The sequence below is a fragment of the Crotalus tigris genome, unplaced genomic scaffold (genome assembly GCF_016545835.1).
Source record: "Crotalus tigris isolate CLP2741 ecotype Arizona unplaced genomic scaffold, ASM1654583v1 scf7180000018730.549990, whole genome shotgun sequence".
Lineage (NCBI taxonomy): Eukaryota > Metazoa > Chordata > Lepidosauria > Squamata > Viperidae > Crotalus > Crotalus tigris.
In genome coordinates, this window is record NW_024097172.1 from 392,016 (window position 1) to 414,399 (window position 22,384).

At 40.2% G+C, this 22,384-nt stretch overlaps 1 protein-coding gene across 1 annotated transcript in view; it reads left to right on the forward strand.

Annotated features, from left to right (window-relative positions):
- The first annotated feature begins 19,017 nt into the window (after positions 1 to 19,017).
- The window catches only part of GLIPR2 (GLI pathogenesis related 2), an 86,063-nt gene continuing 82,696 nt past the window's right edge, over positions 19,018 to 22,384 (forward strand). Inside the window, exon 1 of the mRNA XM_039355684.1 lies at positions 19,018 to 19,162. Coding sequence (XP_039211618.1) covers positions 19,150 to 19,162 — 13 coding nt within the window. The 5' untranslated portion in view covers positions 19,018 to 19,149. The remainder of the gene's footprint in view (positions 19,163 to 22,384) is intronic.

Here is a 22,384-nt window from a genome sequence, read left to right on the forward strand (position 1 = left end):
TACTAAAAAGCAGAGACATCACCCTGCCAACAAAAGTGCGTATAGTCCAGGCCATGGTTTTCCCAGTTGCAATGTATGGCTGTGAAAGTTGGACCATAAGAAAGGCTGAGCGCAAAAGAATTGAGGCCTTTGAACTATGGTGCTGGAGAAGACTCCTGCGAGTCCCTTGGACTGCAAGGCGTTCAAACCGGTTAGTCCTAGAAGAGATCAACCCCGACTGCTCTTTAGAAGGCCAGATCCTGAAGTTGAAACTCAAATACTTTGGCCACCTAATGAGAAGGAAGGACTCACTGGAGAAGGGCCTAATGCTGGGAAAGATTGAGGGCAATAGAAGAAGGGGACGACAGAGAATGAGATGGCTGGATGGAGTCACTGAAGCAGTAGGTGTGAACTTAAATGGACTCCAGAAGATGGTAGAGGACAGGAAGACCTGGAGGAACGTTGTCCATGGGGTCGCGATGGGTCGGACACGACTTCGCAATTAACAACAACAGCATTTTCACTTTAATTCATGCTTTTCCCCCTTGCCAAATAAATCTCAACATAGTTGCACTTAGGTTGTCAAAAAAGACCTTTCCCAATTTTACAGGAATCATTTGAAATAAGCAGAGTAATTTCAGTAAGATATTCATTTTCACTGTAGCTATTCTTCCTAACATTGACAGTTGAAGATTTTTCCACTTTTCCAGGTCCAATTTTATTTGTTTTAACAGTCTTTCATAACTGTCTTCTTTTAATGCTGCACTTCTTGCTGTTAAGTAGATTCCTAAGTACTTAACTTTTTTGACTATTTGCAGATTTGTCCTGTAAGTTGACTTTTCTGTTTATCTGTTAAGTTCTTTGTCAATACCTTAGTCTTTTCTCCATTTATTTTCAGGCCTGCCACTTCTCCAAACTTTTCTATTTTCTCCAACAATTTAATAGTTGTTTCAAGTGGCTCCTCCAAGATAAAAACCAAGTCATCCGCAAAGGCTTGTAATTTATATTTTTGATCTTTTATTTCCAATCCTTTAATTTCTATATCTTGTCTAATATTTCTAGTCAATACTTCCAATGTTAGTATGAATAACAATGGGGATAATGGACATCCCTGTCTTGTACCTTTTTTGATATCAAAATTTTCTGTGTAGTCTCCATTTAAAATTATTCTAGCAGTTTGTTTATGGTAAATTGTTTGAATTGCATTTATGAAATTTTTCCCAAAATCCATTTCCACCAACTGCTGGAACATAAATTGCCAGTTTAGATTATCAAATGCTTTTTGCACATCAAGGAATATTAATGCCATCTGAGGACCAGGAATTAAGGGACAGTGTCAGAATCCAATTATATTTCATCTTTAAATTATCAAATATAGAAACTCCCAATTCTGCCTTCTCTGGATTCTGCCATAAGAGGGAGAGAAGGGGGAGAACAAAGGGGCTTTATGGCCCTCACTTCCTTCTTTACACTTCAAAGAGCTAAATGCTGAATGTGTGTTTATTGTAACCTCGAAGTGTTAGCATACCAAAGGAGAGTAATTGCCTTTCATGTAGTTATCTGAAGTCTCCATCCAGACGGAAGAAAGAAGAAAGGGAGTGGAATTGTGATACTTGAAACTATCACTGGAAGGGGGGTTGATTGGGTGGGACTACTGGGGAACCCCTTAAAACCTTGAATGGGAGAGCTTGGACCCCAAGTCCTGTCTAGCATGCCTGCAACCATTTTCTCTTAATAAAGGATTCCTGTTGGAAGAATTATTCCAAGAGTTCTGTCTTCTTAAGATGCAAAGTGGGGTGGGTCCTTACATTAGACAGGACTTGCAAAATTAATCCACCTGGAAGGAAGACCCTTGCCGGGGGATTTTGCAAAAATTTACCATGTCAGACAATGGAGCAAGAGAGGGGGAAAACTCCCTGGAAAGAGAGCCGCTGACCCAGTTGGAACCTTGCCAGATGTTGGGATCCGAGAGGCCAGATTCCTCAGGAGAAGAAGTGGTGGAGACACAGGACCACAAGCCTCGCTGGTCGATGGGCGTTGGAAAGAAAAGTGAGTGGGGAAAGGAATCAAGAAAGGTGACCCTGAGACGGGGGACCAAGCAACCAGAATGGAAGCAGGAGATGGAGAAATCCCTGCACGCAAGTGAAGAGGGAGGAAGCTGGGCACCGTACTCAGACTGGATCCTAGAGAAAGCTATTGACCTGATGAAGAGAACTCTCAGCTCCCTAGGAGAGGAGAATACTGAACCCTACGGCCGCCCCAGTTCCTGGAGCCGCAAAGGGAGAGACACCGAGGGGGACATGGAACCTGCAACCCCAGGGACATCTACTGATCCAGGAGCTCCCACCCCCTACCGGACCACAGATGGCAATCTGGACGGAAGGCACTACCACCCACAACAGAGGCACCGATCCATTCCAAGACGTCCACCGTTGGAAGTGAAATTCAAAGGGGAGCCAACACGCTTGGGGTTTTTCCTAACCCAAGTCCTCAGCTACATGGAGGAATATGGGCAGGATATTCCCAGCGACAAAGCCCGCATCCGGATCGTGCAATCTGCCCTGGATGGACCAGCTGCGGATTGGGTAGTGAACTTGCATGACTCCAATGCCCCAGAACTCAGTAACTTCAACCGTTTCATGTCCTCTTTTAGAAGACGATTTGAAGACCCCCTGGCTGATCGCAAAGCCCGTGAAAGAATAACAACGATGAGGCAGGGCAAACGCCCAGTGGCTGAGTATACACAAGAATTCCGGGCCATTGCCAGCAAACTGAATTGGCCAGAAGACATCCTCCTTGGCCGTTTCAAAGACGGACTAAACTATGATCTATATGATGCTTGCCTGCCCCGAGGGGACCCACATCGACTTGAGGAATGGTACGTCTTGGCAGAGGAAGCAGAGATCGACATATTGAAGAGGCACCGCCGAGGAAAACAATGGAGCCGCCCCCCGCCTGAGCTGACACACCAACCGGTGAAATCATCGGATACAGCCAAGAAGCAAATGGGATGTTTCAAATGCGGAAGAGAAGGGCATCGAGCTGTAGAATGCCGCTCAAAGGCCCCCCAGCACAACCCAGACAGATCCCCAATCAACAAACCCGGAAAGTATTCAGCTAAGCCAAAAGAAACGGCCATGAGAATGATGGAAATTGCAGAAACCCCCACCTCTGCTCACCAAGGGGAAAGGACTCCAGCCTACACCACAGGGCCGGTGGATGCCTCAGATGACAGCTCGGAGGGCGAACCCCTGGTAAGTGGATGCATCACACCCATCTTCAAAACAGTGACTATATTAATCCCCCCCATGCCCGAAGCTGTGAAGGTGAAAGCCTTAATAGACTCTGGCTGTACCCGCTGCCTCATTAGCCCAACACTAGTGGGGAATCTGGGCATCCCATCCAGGAGACTGGAACAACCAATCTCATTTGGCCAGCTAGATGGATCCATAGCAGGGGGGGTGCCAGCTACCCTAGCCACTTTGCCAATACATCTCTCCCTGGGCAACCATGAAGAGGACTTAACGTTTGTGGTGACCCCAGGTATGGAATGCCCAATGATTCTAGGGATGGAATGGTTGAAAAAATGGAACCCCTGGGTAAATTGGAGGACGACAGAAATCAAATTCCCGAAGGGGGACCCTATGGACTTAAAACCCCAAGGGAGGCTACCAGAATCAAGAATAGAAAAAGCATCCATAGGAGAGGAAAAAAGATTAACAGAAATACCAGAGGAATATAGGGACCTTGCTGAAGTCTTCAGTGAGGAGAGGGCGAATGAGCTTCCCCCCCACCGACCCACAGACTGTACCATTGAATTCAAGCCTGGGGCAAAACTCCCGAAGCCCAGATTATACTCCATGAGCCCAAAGGAGAAGGAGGAAATGGAAAGATTTATAAAAAAAAACCTGAGAGAGGTTTCATTGAGCCAGCCAAGCCTAAAGTGGCTGCCCCGGTCCTTTTTAGAGAGAAGAAGGATGGCTCTTTACGTTTATGCGTGGATTATAGGGCCCTGAATACAATCAGTGAAAGCAACCTATACCCGCTGCCCCTCATGAAAGACATGCTGTCACACCTATCGAAAGGGAAATTTTTTTCTAAACTAGACTTAAGGGAAGCTTACTATCGCGTGAGAATCAAGGAAGGGGACGAATGGAAGACTGCATTTAACTGCCCCATGGGGTGCTATCAATTCAAAGTCTTGCCATTTGGATTACAAGGGGGCCCTGCAGTCTTTATGCAATTAATCAATGACGTTCTAAGGGAGCACCTGTTTAAGGGGGTCCTTGTTTACTTGGACGACATTCTTATCTTTACTGAAACAAAAGAAGAACACGTCAAACTTGTCAGAGCGGTTTTAAAGAAGCTGCGAGCCGCTCACCTATATGCCAAACTCTCAAAATGCGAATTCCACCAGGAAAGGATAGACTACCTAGGCTATCGCATATCCCCACAGGGCATTGAAATGGACCCAGAGAAGGTCAAAGCAGTACTAAATTGGGCACCACCCCGCACAAGAAAGCAACTACAAAGTTTCCTGGGCTTTGCAAACTTTTATCGCCAATTCATCCCCTCATTTGCCCAGATAGCCTTGCCCCTCACTAACTTACTAAAAACGAAGGGAGCATCCTTAGTAAAACCTAGCCAGCCACTAACATGGACAATGGAGTGCCAAGCAGCGTTTGAGAGACTAAAGAGACTTTTTTCTGCCGAACCAATACTAAGGCACCCAGACATGGACAAGCCCTTCGTAATACAGGCAGATGCAAGTGATGTGGCAGTGGGGGCTGTGCTATTACAAGAAAATGATGATGCAGTATTGCAACCCTGTGCATATACATCCAAGAAACTCACGGAAACAGAACAGCGCTGGCCCGTATGGGAGAAGGAGGCTTATGGGATACGTTGGGCATTACTCACGTGGCGACAGTTCCTGGAAGGCAACAAAATCCCCTTCCAGGTATGGACTGATCACAAAAATTTAGAAGCCCTGAAAACTTCCAGGAAACTCAATCCCAAACAAGCCCGCTGGTCCCAGCATTTTCACCAATTCCAATTTAAGCTCAAACATTTACCAGGAAGAAAGAACTTCCTGGCAGATGCACTATCTCGCATGCCCCAATATAACAGCGCACGAACCACAGACTCTAGACCAATAATGGCAGAGTCACAACTGGCAGCACCAGTAACCACAAGAACCCAAGCCAAAATAAAACCACAACTGGACAGCCAAACTGGGATTGAATTCAGAAAAAGCTTGGAAACAGATGAATGGTTCCAGAAAAACAAAAATGTGTGCACAATGAGAGACGGGTTGCCTTGGGTAGGGGAAAAGTTATATATACCAACAACTCAAAGAGTAACTTTCATGCACCTTTGCCATGACACAAAATCAGCAGGGCATTTTGGATTTGTAAAAACTTTACATTTAATTAAACGGCAATTTTGGTGGCCATCCATGAAAAAGGACATTGAAAGTTATATAGCCAGTTGTCCAAAATGTGCCACGGCAAAGAGGTTGCAAGGGAAAGTGCCAGGACTATTGCAAACAGTGGCAAGTCCCTCAGCCCCCTGGAGAGAAATAGCCATGGATTTTATAGTGGAATTGCCAGAAAGCAATGGGAATACTGTGGTCTGGACGGTCACGGACTTGTTTTCCAAACAGGTGCACTTTATCCCTTGCCAAAAGATTCCCACTGCAAAAGCCTTAGCAAAACTTTTCATCCAACACATTTACAGATTGCATGGGGCACCCCAACGCATCATCTCTGACAGGGGGGTGCAATTTACGTCTGCATTTTGGAAGGAATTTTTATCCCTCTTAGGAACCACTCAGGGACTGACATCTAGCCACCACCCTCAAGGAAATGGGGGGGCTGAAAAAATGAACTCAGTACTTAAGCAATATTTAAGATGTTTTCTTAGTTTCCAGCAGACCGAGTGGGCGGACTTACTCCCCTTTGCAGAAGTTGCCTACAATAATGCAGTCCACTCCAGCACAGGTTACACTCCTTTTCAAATAGCCACCGGTCAAAGCTTCAACCCCATGCCAGAATTAACCCCAAACGAACCAACGATCCCCTCGCTGAAAGAATGGATGGAAAAATTACAAAACACCTGGCCAATAGTCAGAAAAGCACTAGATGAAGCTAGGCAGGCTTACAAAACACAAGCCGATAAAAAAAGGGTTGAGCCTACACCATTCATTATAGGAGAAATGGTGTACTTATCTACAAAATACCTAAAGTCCCTACAGCCCTGTAAAAAACTTGGACCAAAATATATAGGACCTTTTCCAATTAAAAGAATCATAAATCCAGTAACAGTAGAATTAGAATTACCCAAAAATCTCAGGCAAATACACCCAATTTTTCATTGCAGCTTGCTGAAAAGAGAGCATCAGTCACCTCTACGGCCAAAAATCCCCCCCCCCACCTCCAATCATGGTGGAGGGTGAACAACACTTCGAAATAAAGGAAGTCCTTGACTCTAGGAGATATCATGGAGCAACTCAGTACCTAGTTGCCTGGAAACACCTCCCTCCCTCACAAAATGAGTGGGTCCATAAACGTCATGTCAGAGCCCCGAAGCTATTGAAGAAGTTTCACACAGAGTATCCTAACAAGCCTGACTAAATTTTATACTTGTGTTTTCTTTCAGGTGGATTTCTCTTATTGTTAAGAGGGGCCGGATGTCAGAATCCAATTATATTTCATCTTTAAATTATCAAATATAGAAACTCCCAATTCTGCCTTCTCTGGATTCTGCCATAAGAGGGAGAGAAGGGGGAGAACAAAGGGGCTTTATGGCCCTCACTTCCTTCTTTACACTTCAAAGAGCTAAATGCTGAATGTGTGTTTATTGTAACCTCGAAGTGTTAGCATACCAAAGGAGAGTAATTGCCTTTCATGTAGTTATCTGAAGTCTCCATCCAGACGGAAGAAAGAAGAAAGGGAGTGGAATTGTGATACTTGAAACTATCACTGGAAGGGGGGTTGATTGGGTGGGACTACTGGGGAACCCCTTAAAACCTTGAATGGGAGAGCTTGGACCCCAAGTCCTGTCTAGCATGCCTGCAACCATTTTCTCTTAATAAAGGATTCCTGTTGGAAGAATTATTCCAAGAGTTCTGTCTTCTTAAGATGCAAAGTGGGGTGGGTCCTTACAGACAGTATCAATTGTGAATACGTACAGATGGCCCCTCTCTCTCTGGCCACTTGCAGAGTCTGGACAACAGCAAGGACAACACCCAATGTTCTAACCCACCCAAGAACATACAATATCTTTAAGAAACACTCAAATGGGAACATGTTTAGTTACTTCTACTTTCTGCCTTCTTATCTACAGTGTGCCAGACTTACTGGGCAAAATCTTTATCTTATGTGTGTCAGCTTTGCTGGATGGGTTCCTTATGTAATTAGAAAGAATAAATACAAGGATTTCTTGTCATTTGTGGCTCCCCTCATTTAAAGGACTCTGTCTCTATTCAGCTGAATAAAAACGTAAAGCTTGAAGGCAACTTCTGGTTTCCTGTATTTCTTTATCAAGCAAAATCTCAGAACCTGCATATGTTTCCCTGGGTGGTTTTCATAGTACTCTAAAATGTCCAGAATCATTCATAAGTTATTTTTTATCTGTTTTAAGGTAAAAAGCCATTTTGATCTATATGTATAAATTCAGTCAAGAATTTCTTAGTTCTTGCTGCCATTATTGAAGCAAAAATTTTGTAATCCACATTTAATAGTGATATTGGTCTATAGTTTTTTTGTTTGTGTGAGGTCAGTATCTTCTTTAAGTATTAAGTTAATATTAGCTTCAATCCACGACTTTGGTATTTTAGTCTCCATAAGGATTTCATTACACTCTTTCAAAGTCGAGCTTAATACATCTTGTAGTGATGTGTAAAATTCTGCGGGAAGTCCATCTGGGCCCGGAGTCTTATCTCTTTTTTTGCCTTTTTATGGCTTCTGTAATCTCCAGCATTGATATTTTCCCATTTAGTATATTTCGAATATTCTCTGGAATTTTTGGCAAGTCTGCTTTTTTTAAGTACAACTGTATTTTTTCTTTAGGAACTTTCTCTGTCTTATAAAGTATCTCATAGTAGTCTTTAATAATTTTTTTTCATTGTGTCATTTTGGAACTGTAGTTCTCCTTTTGAATCTTGTAGCTTATTTATCATTCTTTTTTATTTTTTCATTCTATATGCTAACCATTTCCTGGCTTATTGGCATTTTAAAAGAAATTCTGCTTAGTCCATTTAATCTGTTGAGTCATTATTTCTGTCTTAGCCAGGTTTAGTTTATGCTTTATTATCTCCATTTGTTTCTTGAGCACTTTCTTTTATGGGTCTATTTGTAACTCTAGTTCCAATTTTTTAAGTTCTTCTCTCAGCTTTAACTGTAGTCATTTCTTTTCTTTATTCTTTTTAGAAGCATAAATTATAGCCAACCCTCTGAAATATGCTTTGGCCATGTCCCATACATTTTGAAGCAATGTTTCTTCTTTCTTATTTATTTTTTAAAAAATTCGATTTTCTTTGTCGCTAATTGCAAGAATTCTTTTTCTTTCAGTATAGATTTATTCAGAGACCATCTTAATTTTTTCTTAATTCCTTTCTAAGTCATTTTTATTGGGTTGTGGTCTGCCCAAACATTAGTTTCTATCTACACATCTTGTATTATCATTTTCAAGTCCAAAGATGTCCATATCATATCAATTCTAAACCCTGATTTATGTCTATTTGAATAAAATGTATATTGTAGTTTTTCTGGGTTTTTCTCTCTCCATATGTCTTGGATATACAGTTCTATCGTTTTTAAAAATGCTTTAAGTAGCATATTTCCTCCTTTTTTCCCTTGCTTATGGCTTTTATAATCTAAAATCGCATCTGCTATTGCATTAAAGTCTCTCATTATACAAAAATTTTGGTAATTTAGGTCCAGTATTTTCTTATGTAGTTTTTGATAAAATTGCTCTTGCTTATCATTAGGTGCATATATTGCTACCATCAATATCTGTTTTTGATCCAACATAATTTCCACCATTAGTATTCTCCCCTCTTCATCTGCATAGATTTGTTTGGGGTTCATCTTTTCTTTAATATAAAGGGCTATTCCTCTTTTCTTTTGAGATGCAATTGTGAAATAAAGTTTGCCAATTTTCAGTTGTTCTAAGATTTTGAAATGTTAGACAATCAGGATATCTTGTGGCCAATTGTTCAACCGGCAGACCAGGTTGCAGAACTCCTGGGTGTACTTGGTTACATTCCTCTGGCCCTGGCTGATGGTTTTGATGCAGTCTTCGGCTTTGCAGTTGATGAAAGGGTCCTTGAAGTGCTTGTGGAGCATGGGCATGAAGGGGTTAAAATTTCTCAGCTCTGGGGCATTGTCATCTGCCTTGCTGCTGCCCCTTCCAGGGCCATGATGATACATCTGACCTTCCGGTGTTCTGTAGCTATTTGGGGACCAAATTTGGTCCAGGAACAACCCAGTTGCTGAGGATTTCCATCAAATTTCATGCCCAGCGGTGAGGTCTTGTGGCTCCTTCTTGTTGATGCCAGTCCCACAGGGGGCCTGTGCTGGGCCACCCCTCCTGGGGCCAGGACTGCAGAGGCTGCTGCTGCCATGGATCCAGCTCCCCCATTGCCTTCTGTGGTGACTCAGGTGAGGGCTTCACATACCTTGAACGCTCCCCATATGAATTTGATGGCTTGCTCCATTATCCAGTTGGTTCAGCCCTGTTCTCTACTTGTCTCTTCCTCTTCTTCTGCCAGTTCTTGCAACTCCATTCTCTGCTCCCATCAGTAGTTGCCACAGCTCCCATGGATCAAAATAACCCCTGAGGGCTTCTCTTCCAAGTCCTTCCTTCTGATGCCCATCTGGGTCTTGTGGGTCACTGCATTAACAGAGGGATAGAATCAAGATCACATGAAGTGTTAATACCACTTTACAATGCCTTGGTAAGGCCACACTTGGAATACTGCATCCAGTTTTGGTCACCGCGATGTAAAAAAGATTTTGAGACTCTATAAAGAATACAGAGAAGAGCAACAAAGATAATTAGGGGACTGGAGGCTAAAGCATATAAGGAATGGTTGCTGGAATTGGGTATGTCTAGTTTAATGAAGAGAAGGATGCGGGGGGACATGATAGCAGTGTTCCAATATCTCAGGGGCTGCCACAAAGAAGAGGGTGTCAAGCTATTTTCCAAGGCGCCTGAAGGCAGGACAAGAAGCAATGGGTGGAAACTAATTAAGGAGAGAAGCAACGTAGAACTAAGGAGAAACTTCCTGACAGTTAGAACAATTAACCAGTAGAACAACCTGCCTCCAAAAGCAGTGAATGCTCCAAAACTGGAAGTTTTTAAGAAGAGACTGGAGAGCCATTTGTCTGAAATGGTATAGGGTTTCCTGCCTGAGCAGGGGGTTGAACTAGATGATCTCCAAGGTCCCTTCCAACTTTACAATAATTATTATTATTTCAAAAGGAACTTTTATTGGGAGATGTTGACAGCAGGAATAGAAGGCAGGATCTGAGGGTTTTCCAAATGAACCAAGTAATCAAAAGTGTCGATAGTAACCCCACCCCAACTATCCATCTGGACAGTTCAAACAGGCCAATCTGTAGATGTGAAAGCACCATGGAAACAGAACGATAAAGTGCAGTTTCCAAGGCTATTAGGTATCTGTGCTGTTTCTTCCGTAGCTGGAGATAAGACAGATGGCCAGAGGCACATTCCATTCTCACTCCATTAGAGAAAGATTAAAAAGTATAAAGCAGAAAACAAAGCAAAGGAAATACACATCAGCACCCCAAGCTTCCCCCTCTCCTCCGGCGTATGGAAGAACCTGAAAAGGATCAGAAAACCCATTCCCATAGAAAGATAGGGTTCTGATATGCTGCCCCCCTAAAAAAAGAGAGATCCACCTGGAGAAAAATAAAACAAAAATAGGGAGAGAAAATTATAAATAGATGAGTCATGTTTGTTGGGGTACTGGGAATGGACCCATTTATGGATCCATTCATTTTGAGAAGAGGAGAGATTCTTCCAGGCTATCAGGTATTGGGTGGACCAATGATGTTTTCTCAAATTTAGGATTTCTTTGATCTCAAAATGCTGTTCTCCCTCTACCATAACAGGTGGAGGAGGAGGAACTGCAGTTGGCCTTAGAGGTGAGTTCAATTCACGTTTGAGCAGGCTACAATAAAAGACCGGGTGAACTTGTCTCAATGTTTTTGGAAGGTCTAATTCTACAGTTACCAGGTTGATGATTCTTTCTATGGGGAACGGTCCTACAAACTTTGGTCCTAATTTCTTTGTTGGTTGCAATGATTCTAAGTATTTTGTGGACAAGTATACTTTCTCTCTCACTTTAAATTGCTTAGGTTCAACCAACTTCTTATCTGCTTGCACTTTACATGCTTCCCTAGCTTTGTCTAATGCTTTTCTCACTACTGACCATGTATTTTGAAGTTGTGTAGTCCACTCCTTTAGGGAGGGAATGGTGGGTTGTATGACAGGCAGTTTGGGCATTGGGTTGAAACTTTATCCTGTTGCCACTTGGAAGGGGGTGTAGCCTGTGCTGGAGTAAACCACATTATTGTAAGCCACTTCTGCAAAAGGAAGTAGATTGGTCCAATTGTCTTGTTGATAATAAAACATCTTAAGTACTGTTCCAATACAGAGTTCGAACGCTCTGTCCCACCATTCATTTGTGGATGATGATTAGATGACAGGCCCTGGGCGGTTCCCAGGAGGTCCAAAAGCACCCTCCAGAACTCTGAAGTGAATTGCAGCCCCCTGAGATTATGCATTGTGGAGCCCCATGTAGTCAGTAGATATCTTGTACAAACATCTTGGCTAGAGCCTTGGCCATAGGAATCTTGGTGCATGGGATGAAATGCACCTGTTTAGAGAACAGGTCAATTACCACCCAAATGACCCTGTTCTCTGCACTCTCTGGCAACTCCATTATAAAGTCCATGGAAATTTCCCGCCAAGGTTCTGATGGGCTTGCTACCGCTTGTAACAGTCCCAGTGTTTTGCCCTATCTCTATTTTGCCACTGCACAGATGGGGCAGCTAACCACATAGCTTTCAATGTCTTTCTTTATGGACAGCCTCTTTACTAGATGGAGTGTTTTTATGAACTCAAAATGTCCAGCCATTTTTGAGTCGTGACATAGTTGCATAAATTTCAGTCTCTGGGCTTTAGGCACATATAGTTCTCCCCCACCCAAGGCAGTCCATCATTCATTGAGCAGAGATTTTTGTGACTCAGGAATATTCATCTGTTTCCAGAGCCTGTCTGAACTCCGCTCTTGCTTCGCTGTCGAAGGACTTTGGTTTCTTTGCTTGCAAGTATGTGGTCACTCAGGCTGCTGATTGTTTAGATGGCATGAGGGAGTCTACTACTTCTGTTTGGGTACTGTTATACTGTGGCAACCCTGATAAAGTGTCCGCTAAGAAATTCTTTCCCCCAGGTAAGTATTTGTTGGAATATTCATGAACAGGAAGAGTCATGTGGTAACTCAGTCAGCCAATGTGAGGAAAGTGCAACTGAGTCTGTGCAAAAAGAGTATTGAGTTAGGAGCTGGATTTCCAGTCTCAAGTTTTGTCTCTGATCTGTCTCTGTAAGAAGTCTTCATTAAGCTATGTTGATGTAAAGAAGAATGGTATTGTAAATATTTTATATAAATATAAAGTTATTTGAATCAGCTAAATGCAGTCAACTGTGAGAGCTTCTGATTTATTTTTCACCAATAGAGAAATTAAAATTCTCTAACAGGTTATGGGCCCAGAGCTTACTAAGGACTGCATTGTAATTTAAAGCTGGAAGAAATTGCCTGTGTTTAGAAAGTTTAAGAAGAAGGCAGAATTAGCAGAATGGCTGCAATGGAATTTAAGGAAAGCTGTGGTGCCTCGTTTAGGCCAGAAGAATTACATTGTGTGGGCTGCAAAAATGGAATGTTTGCTCAAAGCAAAACAGCTGTGGTATATTGTAGAAAATCCACCACAAGTGTTTGCAGCAGTTGATCAGAAAAGTCATGATAGAGCAATGGCTTATCTTATCTTGAATTTAGATGATGCACAATTTCTAAATGTTGCAAATTTAAAGACTGCAAAGGAGATTTGGTTGAAGTTGAGAGCTGTGCACGTGAATGTTTCTGCATGCAATATAATGCAATTGTCAAGAAAACTTTACAGAGCCTGTTTGCAACCAGGTGAATCTGTGGAACAGCATTTAAATAAAATGCAAAGTTTATTTTTGGACTTAGAACAATGTGGGATTAAATTCCCTGAGTCCCAGAAGGTCCCAGTTTAGATAAAACCTGGGACACAGTTTCTGCAATATTTGAGTGCAAATTTTGAGGCTTTAAAGGCATGTTTGCTTAATGAAGAGGAAAAACACCCTTTTAGAAGCAGCACGAGGAGGAGAAGAAATTCCTGAGGAGGAGGTCCAGAGTGCAAGTCTCCAGAGAAGAAGAAACAAGCAGATTGGACCCGGACCAAATTGCAACAAAGGAGAGATTTTGCAAGCAGAGAGCTGCTCAGCAGGAAAAGACTTGCTACATTTGTGGAGCAAGCACACATTTGCAAAGGAACTGTTTGCAGAGGAACTGTTTGCAGCAAAGGACATTTGTGCAACAAAAAAGGACTAATTTGCAAAAGGAACATTTTGGTGTTGCAAAAGTTTGCAATAGCAACAACAGAGACAAGTGGCTAATAGATAGTGGGGGAAGTCAAACAATTGTTAATGACTCTGAATTATTTTGCAGGTTTGTTCCAGTAACACAAGAAGCTGTGGCTTTGGCAAATGGCCAGAAAGCAAAAGTCATTGGAAGAGGCGATGTAAAAATTCCATATTTGGAATCAAAGTTTACCAATGTGCTTTGTGTACCTGAAATGGAACATAATTTGTTAAGTGTGTCTAATTTAGACAAACAAGGTTTTGAGGTCATTTTTGTAAATGGGAAGAGTCTCATCAAAAGGAATGGGAATATTTGTGCAGAAGGCATAAAGGAAGATAATCTGTATGTATTGCAGGGACAAAAGGTTCAATGTTCCCATATATTTAAGAATGTTGCAGAACATGATTCATGTGTTCATCTTCTGCATAGAAGACTTGGCCATGCAAGCTTTAAAGTTTTGCAGCAAATGCAAGATTTTGCAGAAGGGCTAAATTTGAAGGGATGCAAAACATATTTGGATTGTGCAGTATGCAAAGCATCAAAGTCAAAGGCATTCCCAGTTAGTAAATGTAGCACAAGACAAACGAAAAGAGTTCTAGAGCTGGTCCATGCAGATCTGGTGGGACCTATGCAAACCAGTTTGGGAGGAGCAAAATATGCACTGGTAATTGTTGATGATTATAGCAGGTATTCATTTTGCTACTTGCTTAGAAGTAAGACAGAGGCGCTACAACAATTCAAACAGTGGGTAAGTTTTGTAGAGAGAAGGTACGGACAATAAGTGTGTCAGTTGCAAACTGACAGAGGTACTGAATTTATGTCAACAAAATTCCAACAATGGTTGGGGCAGTTGGGGATAAGACACAGACGTACAAATCCTTACACAGCAGCAGAGAACGGTGTAGCTGAAAGAAGGAATGGTGTTTTGCAAACAATGAAAGATTCATTATTGGAGGATTCTGGTTTGAGCAGGTCATATTGGGGAGAAGCCATATTGACTGCTAATTATATAGTTAACAGGCTGTGGAGTTCCTCCATTAATAACACTCCATATGCCATTCTATATGGGAGAAAGCCATCACTGGCACATTTGAGAATTTTTGGAAGTACTGCATGGGTACATATTCCAAAGGCAATCAGAAGAAAGGGACAGCAAAAGGCAAGAAAGCTCAGGTTTCTGGGCTATGAGCCATGGTCAAAAGGATATCGCTTTAGCGATGGAAGTAAAAGAATTGTAATTTCAAGGTCTGCTAATTTTGCAGAACAAAATTGGGACAGAATTAATGCAAATTCTGGGTATGTCTCACTTAATGACGGTGATCTGTTTAGTGACAATAACTCATCTAATGATGAAAAAATGAGTATAGAAGATGTCAATGTTCAGGGAAGAGAGGCTGAACAAGACATGAAACCAGAAAGACTTGACAGCAGTTAATACCTCATAGGTCAGAGCGATGTAATAAAGGAATTCCACCTGACAGGTATTCTGCCAGCAAGGTAAAGGTTTCTAATGTGTGGTATGAGCCAAGAAGTTATAAAGAAGTGTTGGCATTACCAAAAACTGAACAAGAAAGATGGAAGGAGGCCATGGATAAAGAGATGAAATCCATGGGAGACCATGAAGTATTTAAATCAGTGACTTTGCCACAGGGAACCAAAGCTGTGGGTTGTAAATGGGTATATAATAAAAAGGTATTGCCAAATAATGATGTACAGTATAAGGCCAGGTTAGTGGGACAAGGTTTTTCATAATTAAAGAATGTGCACTATGATGAAGTATTTGCGCCAACTGTGAAAAGTGAGAGTATAAGATTAGCACTGGCGTTGGCAGCGGCATATAAACATAAAATCTGGCACTTTGATATCACAATTGCATTTCTCAATGCTGAGTTAGAGGAAGAAATTTATATGATCCAAGCACCAGGATATGAAATTGCAAAACCTAACATGGTATATAAATTAAACAAGGCTATTTATGGGCTGAAGCAGTCAGCCAGAAACTGGAATATCTGTTTAGATACTGCTTTAAAGGATCTTGGATTTAAAAGTTGCAAAGCTGATAATTGTATATATACTGGACAGTTACAAGGAGGGAATTATCTACTGTTATCATTTGTGGATGATCTTTGCTCCATCGCAAAGGATGCATCACAAGTCAAAGAATTTGCTGATAAAGTAGGAAAGTAATTTGAATTAAAGTATTTGGGAGAAATAAAAAAATTATCTTGGTGTAGAGATACAGAAAAATGAAAAAGGTGGTTATATTCTCAGTCAAAGGAGAAAAATTGAGCAGTTATTGGAGAAATATAATATGAAGGATTGCAATACTGCTCTCACACCCATGAGTGTGGATTTTTATAATAGTTTAAGTGCAGACAAAGGTGAAACCCGTGATCAAGAAATATATCACTCAGCAATAGGGAGTTTGTTATATCTATCACAGTGGTCCAGACCAGACATAGCTTGCGCAGTAAGCATTTTGAGTCGTTTTACTGCGCCCTTACAAAGTTACATTGAATGGGTGTAAAAAGGGTTCTCAGATATTTAAAGGGAACTATACATTTGGGTCTTCAAATACAGATTACTGAGGAATTGAAATTAAAGTGTTACGTCGATAGTGACTATGCAAATGACATAAATACAAGGAAATCAAATTCTGGGATTATAATATTGTTTGGAGGGACTCTGATTGGATGGAAGTCCGGAAAACAAACAACTGTTGCTATTTCAACAGTGGAAGCAGAGTTTATTGCTTTATCTGAATTGTGTTCTGAAGTAACATGGTATGTACAGTTGTTGCAAGATTTAAATATTAATGTAAAAGAATCTGTAAAAGTATTTGAAGACAATGCTGCCTTTATAAAAATGGCAATTGGTGACAGGGTGAAGAACAGAAGTAAACATGTAAACATTAAGTATTGTAATGTCAGGGAAGCTGTAAAAGGAAAATTGATTAGTTTACATCATTGTTCTTCTGAGGATAATTTGGCAGACATGATGACTAAACCATTGGGTAATTTTCACTATGGAAAATGTGTTAAGTCAATAGGTCTGATTTCTCTTCCTGTCATGAAGGGAGGAGTGTTGGAATATTCATGAACAGGAAGAGTCATGTCGTAACTCAGTCAGCCAATGTGAGGAAAGTGCTACTGAGTCTGTGCAAAAAGAGTATTGAGTTAGGAGCTGGATTTCCAGTCTCAAGTTTTGTCTCTGATCTGTCTCTGTAAGAAGTCTTCATTAAGCTATGTTGATGTAAAGAAGAATGGTATTGTAAATATTTTTATATAAATATAAAGTTATTTGAATCAGCTAAATGCAATCAACTGTGAGAGCTTCTGATTTATTTTTCACCAATAGAGAAATTAAAATTCTCTAACAGTATTTGATGGTGAAGTTGAATTGGTGGAAATGTTGAGATTACTTTGTTTTGGTGACAATTTTCTGGGTTTTTTTTAAGGCTTCAAGAGGATAGAGCAGAAAACAAAGCACCCCAAGCTTCCACCTCTCCCCGGAGTATGGCAGAACCAGAAAATGATCAGAAAACCCATGCCCATAGAAAGATAGGGTTCTGACAGGAATACTGGTTTCAATGGAGTCAAGCAGAATTTGAAATTCCCATGCAGCAATACAGAACTAAATTCCAGGTTTCCCTAGCCCTCCCCTGTGATCCAGAGTATAGTCAATCCAGCACCACTATGATGTTATAAGAAACTTTGAGGTGTTTATGCTGGTGAAATTCCACACCCAGGGCAAATGACCTTGAAGATGCCAGCTCAAACTGGATTCCAGGCTGCTCTGTTCTTTGTCATCTGTCAATTGTCCTCTCCCAATTTCCCATCATAAAAGTATAAAGCAACCTGGCCATTTGTTCCCCTGTTCCCCTCCCTTGCCTCACTGATGTCAGAATGCCAGTGAGATGTGAAGCTGTGGCTGGTGATTCTGACAGCATCTTATTGCTGCTCTTGGTAAATGTCCTGTTGCCTGTTGTGCCCACCAAGCTTACCTGATGCTGCTGGGTTTCACTGCTTTTCACCTTCTTGCTCACCAGTAGCATGCTCTTAGCAGATGGTATTATCTTTCCTGGTCCTCCTCCTTCTTCCTTCTCCTTCTTTTTCCTTCTCCCATTTTCTTTTTCCTTCTCTCTTCCCCTCTGGTCATTTGCACCTAGTTGCTGATTCTACTCAATGGTTGAAGGGTACAAAGGCTCTCTCACCCATTCTCCTGCTCAGGTTTAGATTTTAATAAACTCAAAGCAATTATATATAGGAAAAGTATATTGAAAAAACGGAAAAAAACTGGACAAGGGCAGAAGCAGTTAATACTGCTGCCCAAAAAGTGACCATTTGAAAAAAAGCTATGTAAAAAAGGACAAATCATAAAGCAAGATCCTGTATCAATAGTTTATAACTGCAGAGATGGTGCACAGAATGTTATTACCACACTGTAAAGCTCCCAGAGATCTTAGATTTGACTAATCCTCTGCAAATGAGAGAAAACAATATGCTGTTTAGCAATTTGTTTAGCAATTTACAAGCACCCTAACAGTTGAAAGAATTGCAGTTCAGTTGAGTTTTAAACAAGCTAGAAGTGTTCTTGGACTGTTACTTTGTACCTGACTATGGGCATTTCCTCACGGCTATTTTAATGTTTTTAATACTATCCTTGAATTGGCAGGAATTATGTTCATGTTTCAACTGTTCTCATGCCTAAGCAAACGCTCTACATTTATTTTGGTTTGAATTGCAAAAGAGACAACAAAGAGGTGCTGTGTTTGGTAAAATGTGAAGATTAGCGTTAAATCTATTTACTTGGTTACATTATCAGGCAGCAACAAGGATCAATGATATAAACATGACAAAACCCTGTGAGTATTTTGCTTGTATAAGCTCTATTAAATCTTGGAATTTCAAAAATGCACATAATAAAAGTTTATATTGTTAAAAATGCAATATGCGACAACTTCCTAGATCAGTAGTGCACATATAGTAACATTTCAGGATTTTAGCAAAGGAAGAGACTCAACTCGGTTTGGAGACTCCTGTTCTTCTTGCTAAAATATGTATCACTGAATGTCCCTAGCATATTTTGCTTTAATATTCTTTCTCCCCAATTTCCTCTTGTTTTCACTGATACATGAAATCATTCAGTATTTGTTTGCATTGCTGTGTTACTCGCAGGATGAAGAATCTTTGATTACAAGGAAGCTTCAAGTTTAGAAGAAGAAAAAAATATTTATTCCTTATATGGCATCATTAGACTATTGAGCTCTGTGAATGGATGATTGCACTTTATTATGCATAGTTGTTTCATGCAGTCAAGTTGCTCAGAGCACTACCAGGAAATTACAGCCAGTTTCTAACAAAAGGCAGCATTTAAAGAAGCAGCAGATTCTTTGAACCCACTACCAGGAAATTACAACCAGTTTCTAGCAAAAGGGAGGATTTAAAAAAGAAACTTTTAAAATCAAGATCATAAGTATGGGAAAATCAGGTTGGTAAATGATTATAATTTAAATTGTTCATAAATTTGTTTGTTTTGCCCCATATTTTCATAGGTAACTTACATTGTTAAAGATTATTCATTCAAACTTAGCTATACCCTTAGACTGGAAGGAATTTCTTTCTAGCAAAGAACACACTTACATTTAAAATTTGGTATCATTTGAACTTCCAGAGGGGGTAGTAATTAAAAACTGATTTGCAGAACCCTAGCAACCAACCAATCCCCATTTTTCTTAATTTTGTATTAATTATTGTTGTAGAAAGATTTGATTAATGCTGTAAGAAATAGTGAGTAGTAAGAATATCTGTCAATTCAGATGCTTGCTTGTATATTGTTTGTAGAATTAGCAGCTATTATGGATGGTCTAAGATGAAGCAAAACATTCTTATCTCTGATTATGTTGTTTCAACAAATGGTAACCTATTTCATTGTTTTTTCTATTTTATAACTATGTATTTGTTTTGCAGTTTTTATAGCCCATCTTACTCAAGCAACTTTAAAATTTCTGAGCAAGTTACATTATGAACAAAATAAATAAACACATTCAATATATAAAAGTAGTAATAGAAAAAAACTAAATTATGAAATTCAATAGTAATAATAAATTAGCCCTTACCTGCATAATGATGGATTACCAACAATTTTAATTAGGCTTGAAGGTCCAGCAAAATAAAACTGTATTTTAAGAATCCTCTAAAAATTATGAAAGAGAAAACTTTATAAACCTCTCAGATTCTGGAAACAATGTAATTTTTATAGAAGCTGCTCTGAATTCAATATATTTTATTTTGTGATTAATGTTATCTTGGATTAGACATGCAGTGTAAAAGACTTTTAATTCCCTGAAAATGATTAGTATTCTTCACTGCTGATTTTGTGCCCTGTCTGATTATCACATTTAATTTTTGACAAGGCTTTTAAATTTTGTTAAAATGGCAATATATTGCTGTTGGTTTCTTTATCATAAGAGATTTAGTAATAATACATTTAATTTAATTAGATTAGATGAGAACTCTTAAAACATTTTTGAAAAAATATCGGGGTGAAGTCTAAGAAATAAGTTTCACTTCAAAAGTTGGAAGATGGATACCTAACGACATCTAGTGGTTGAATAGAGGCATAGCACCAAAATCAGATTTGTCTGGAGTAAACTTGGCATGAAGCCCAGGGATAAGCTTGCTTCTTTGATGTGTTTGGAAACTTTTAGCTCTGTAGACTGCAGCTGGAAGCAGAGAAAAATATTCTGGATTGTTTTCTGCATGGTGGGAGTTACAGAGTGTTTTGAAACATGCTGATCTCTTTGGATTATAAACATCCATTGATTTTTAACTTCAAGAATTATTTAGAGACAGAAAAAAAGTTATCTTTTGGTTATCTCCATTGGGGGGGGGACACCTACGGATTGATTTTAGGATGGCTGGACATTCTGGATAACAAACATCGGTTAATTGACAACTTTTGGATTTTGGATTGAAGAGTGGTAGTAGACTTTGTAATTTTCCTCTTAGACCTGGTGCTGATGGACAGAGATGGATTATAAAATTTTTTGTTGGAGGCTTCTGGTTTGCGAGTGTGGTGCCTGTGGATGTGCGGGGAGACCGCTCCGCCATCCGGTATTACTCCATCAGAAGACCCTGGAAATGATTGAAAGTCACCCTGGAGGGGCGACCACCACTGAGGAGGACCCTTGATTGATCATGGAAGGGCGGCAGCCCTTCCATTGGATCCTAGGCAGCTCCTTTGGGCCGACAAAGAAAAGATCGAGCATTAACATGGCCGATCATCAAGCCATTCAAGACGAAAGCCAAAAGCACTACTAAGCATGACCAAAGCAACATGGAGGAATTAGGTGAGACCTTACCTTACCTTTCCTGCTTCCCAACTACTTTCCTGTAAAAACCTTTGGAAATACCTTTTCCCCTTCTCTCAATTCTGCAGCTCCTGCCTACTTTGGGAATATAAAGCTAAGGGGAAAAAAAGAACAACTAAACTAAATGACTAAATATCTGGACTTGTAATTTCTGGATACCTGGGCTCCCAAAAGGTTCTTTATTCTTACAGAGACTTATTATTTTACCTATTTGCTAAGCTGGGAAAAAAAAGAATATTTCTTCCTTCCTTTCTTAAATTGGATAAAAGCTTAATTTTACATGTTACTGGGGACATCTTGTGGCAAAATTTGGTACAGCAAGTGAATTTTTTTTTGACTGGGAGACTTCTGAGACTAAAATTTGTCCTTGACATTGTCAAAAAAGATAAGAATTTGAAACAGCTGGGTGGTGAAAATAATTCTCTATAGTTGTGGTGGACATTCATTGCTTTTTTAAAAAAATTAAAAATAGCCTCCACTAAAGGACTATCTGTAAATACCACAGAAATGAAGGAATACCACCCAGCTTAACTTCAAACTTATACTTGAAAAAATCTTAGAGGCTACTGAGCTAATGAATTCGAGACTGAAAGATATACACGCCACCTTAAAGCTACAAAACGCAGCCCAGATTTCAACAGTTGAACTTACAACTCAAAAGGCAACAGAAGAAGAAGGAATTAACACTAAAGTGGATTTTAAAGAATACCAGTTACAATCTACTCAGAACTATGATACCCAAACCTTGATTCCATCTAAAAAATCTACAATTTCAACAGCAACAGAAACTGAAGAAAGCAACACTAAGACAGAAGGTGTTGAAGACTTACATACACAGTACACTGAGAATTCAGATAACCCAAATAACAACTATAACATTGAATATGACTTTGTCTCTAAACCAGCTGAAACCAGAAAAAGAAGAAGACCAGCTTGAACTCACGACAAATATACTAAGCCAAATATGGAGACTCAAACTATCAGGCCAACAATCTAATGACTATGAGGGGTCTAGCTTCCTTGACAAGTTGATAACTGGATGGTCTCCCTTATTCAAATGACATATTCAGGAATGAAGAGAGATCCACCCGAGGATTTAAAGGCTCTGCTATGGAAGCCTGTTTGGCACAAAAGGAAGGACAGAGTTAAACTTAAAAATGGTTTTCTTTGTGTGACTTTTAATGGAAGAGCCTAAAGTCTCACTTAATGGGCTAAGTAACCGAAATGTTGGAGATGTGGTAGCTTGGATGCTGCTTATTTTCATATCTGGTGGACTTGTAGAAATATAAAAGCTTTTTGGATTAAGATTTGGTGGAACATTCAAAAATTTTTTAGGAGAA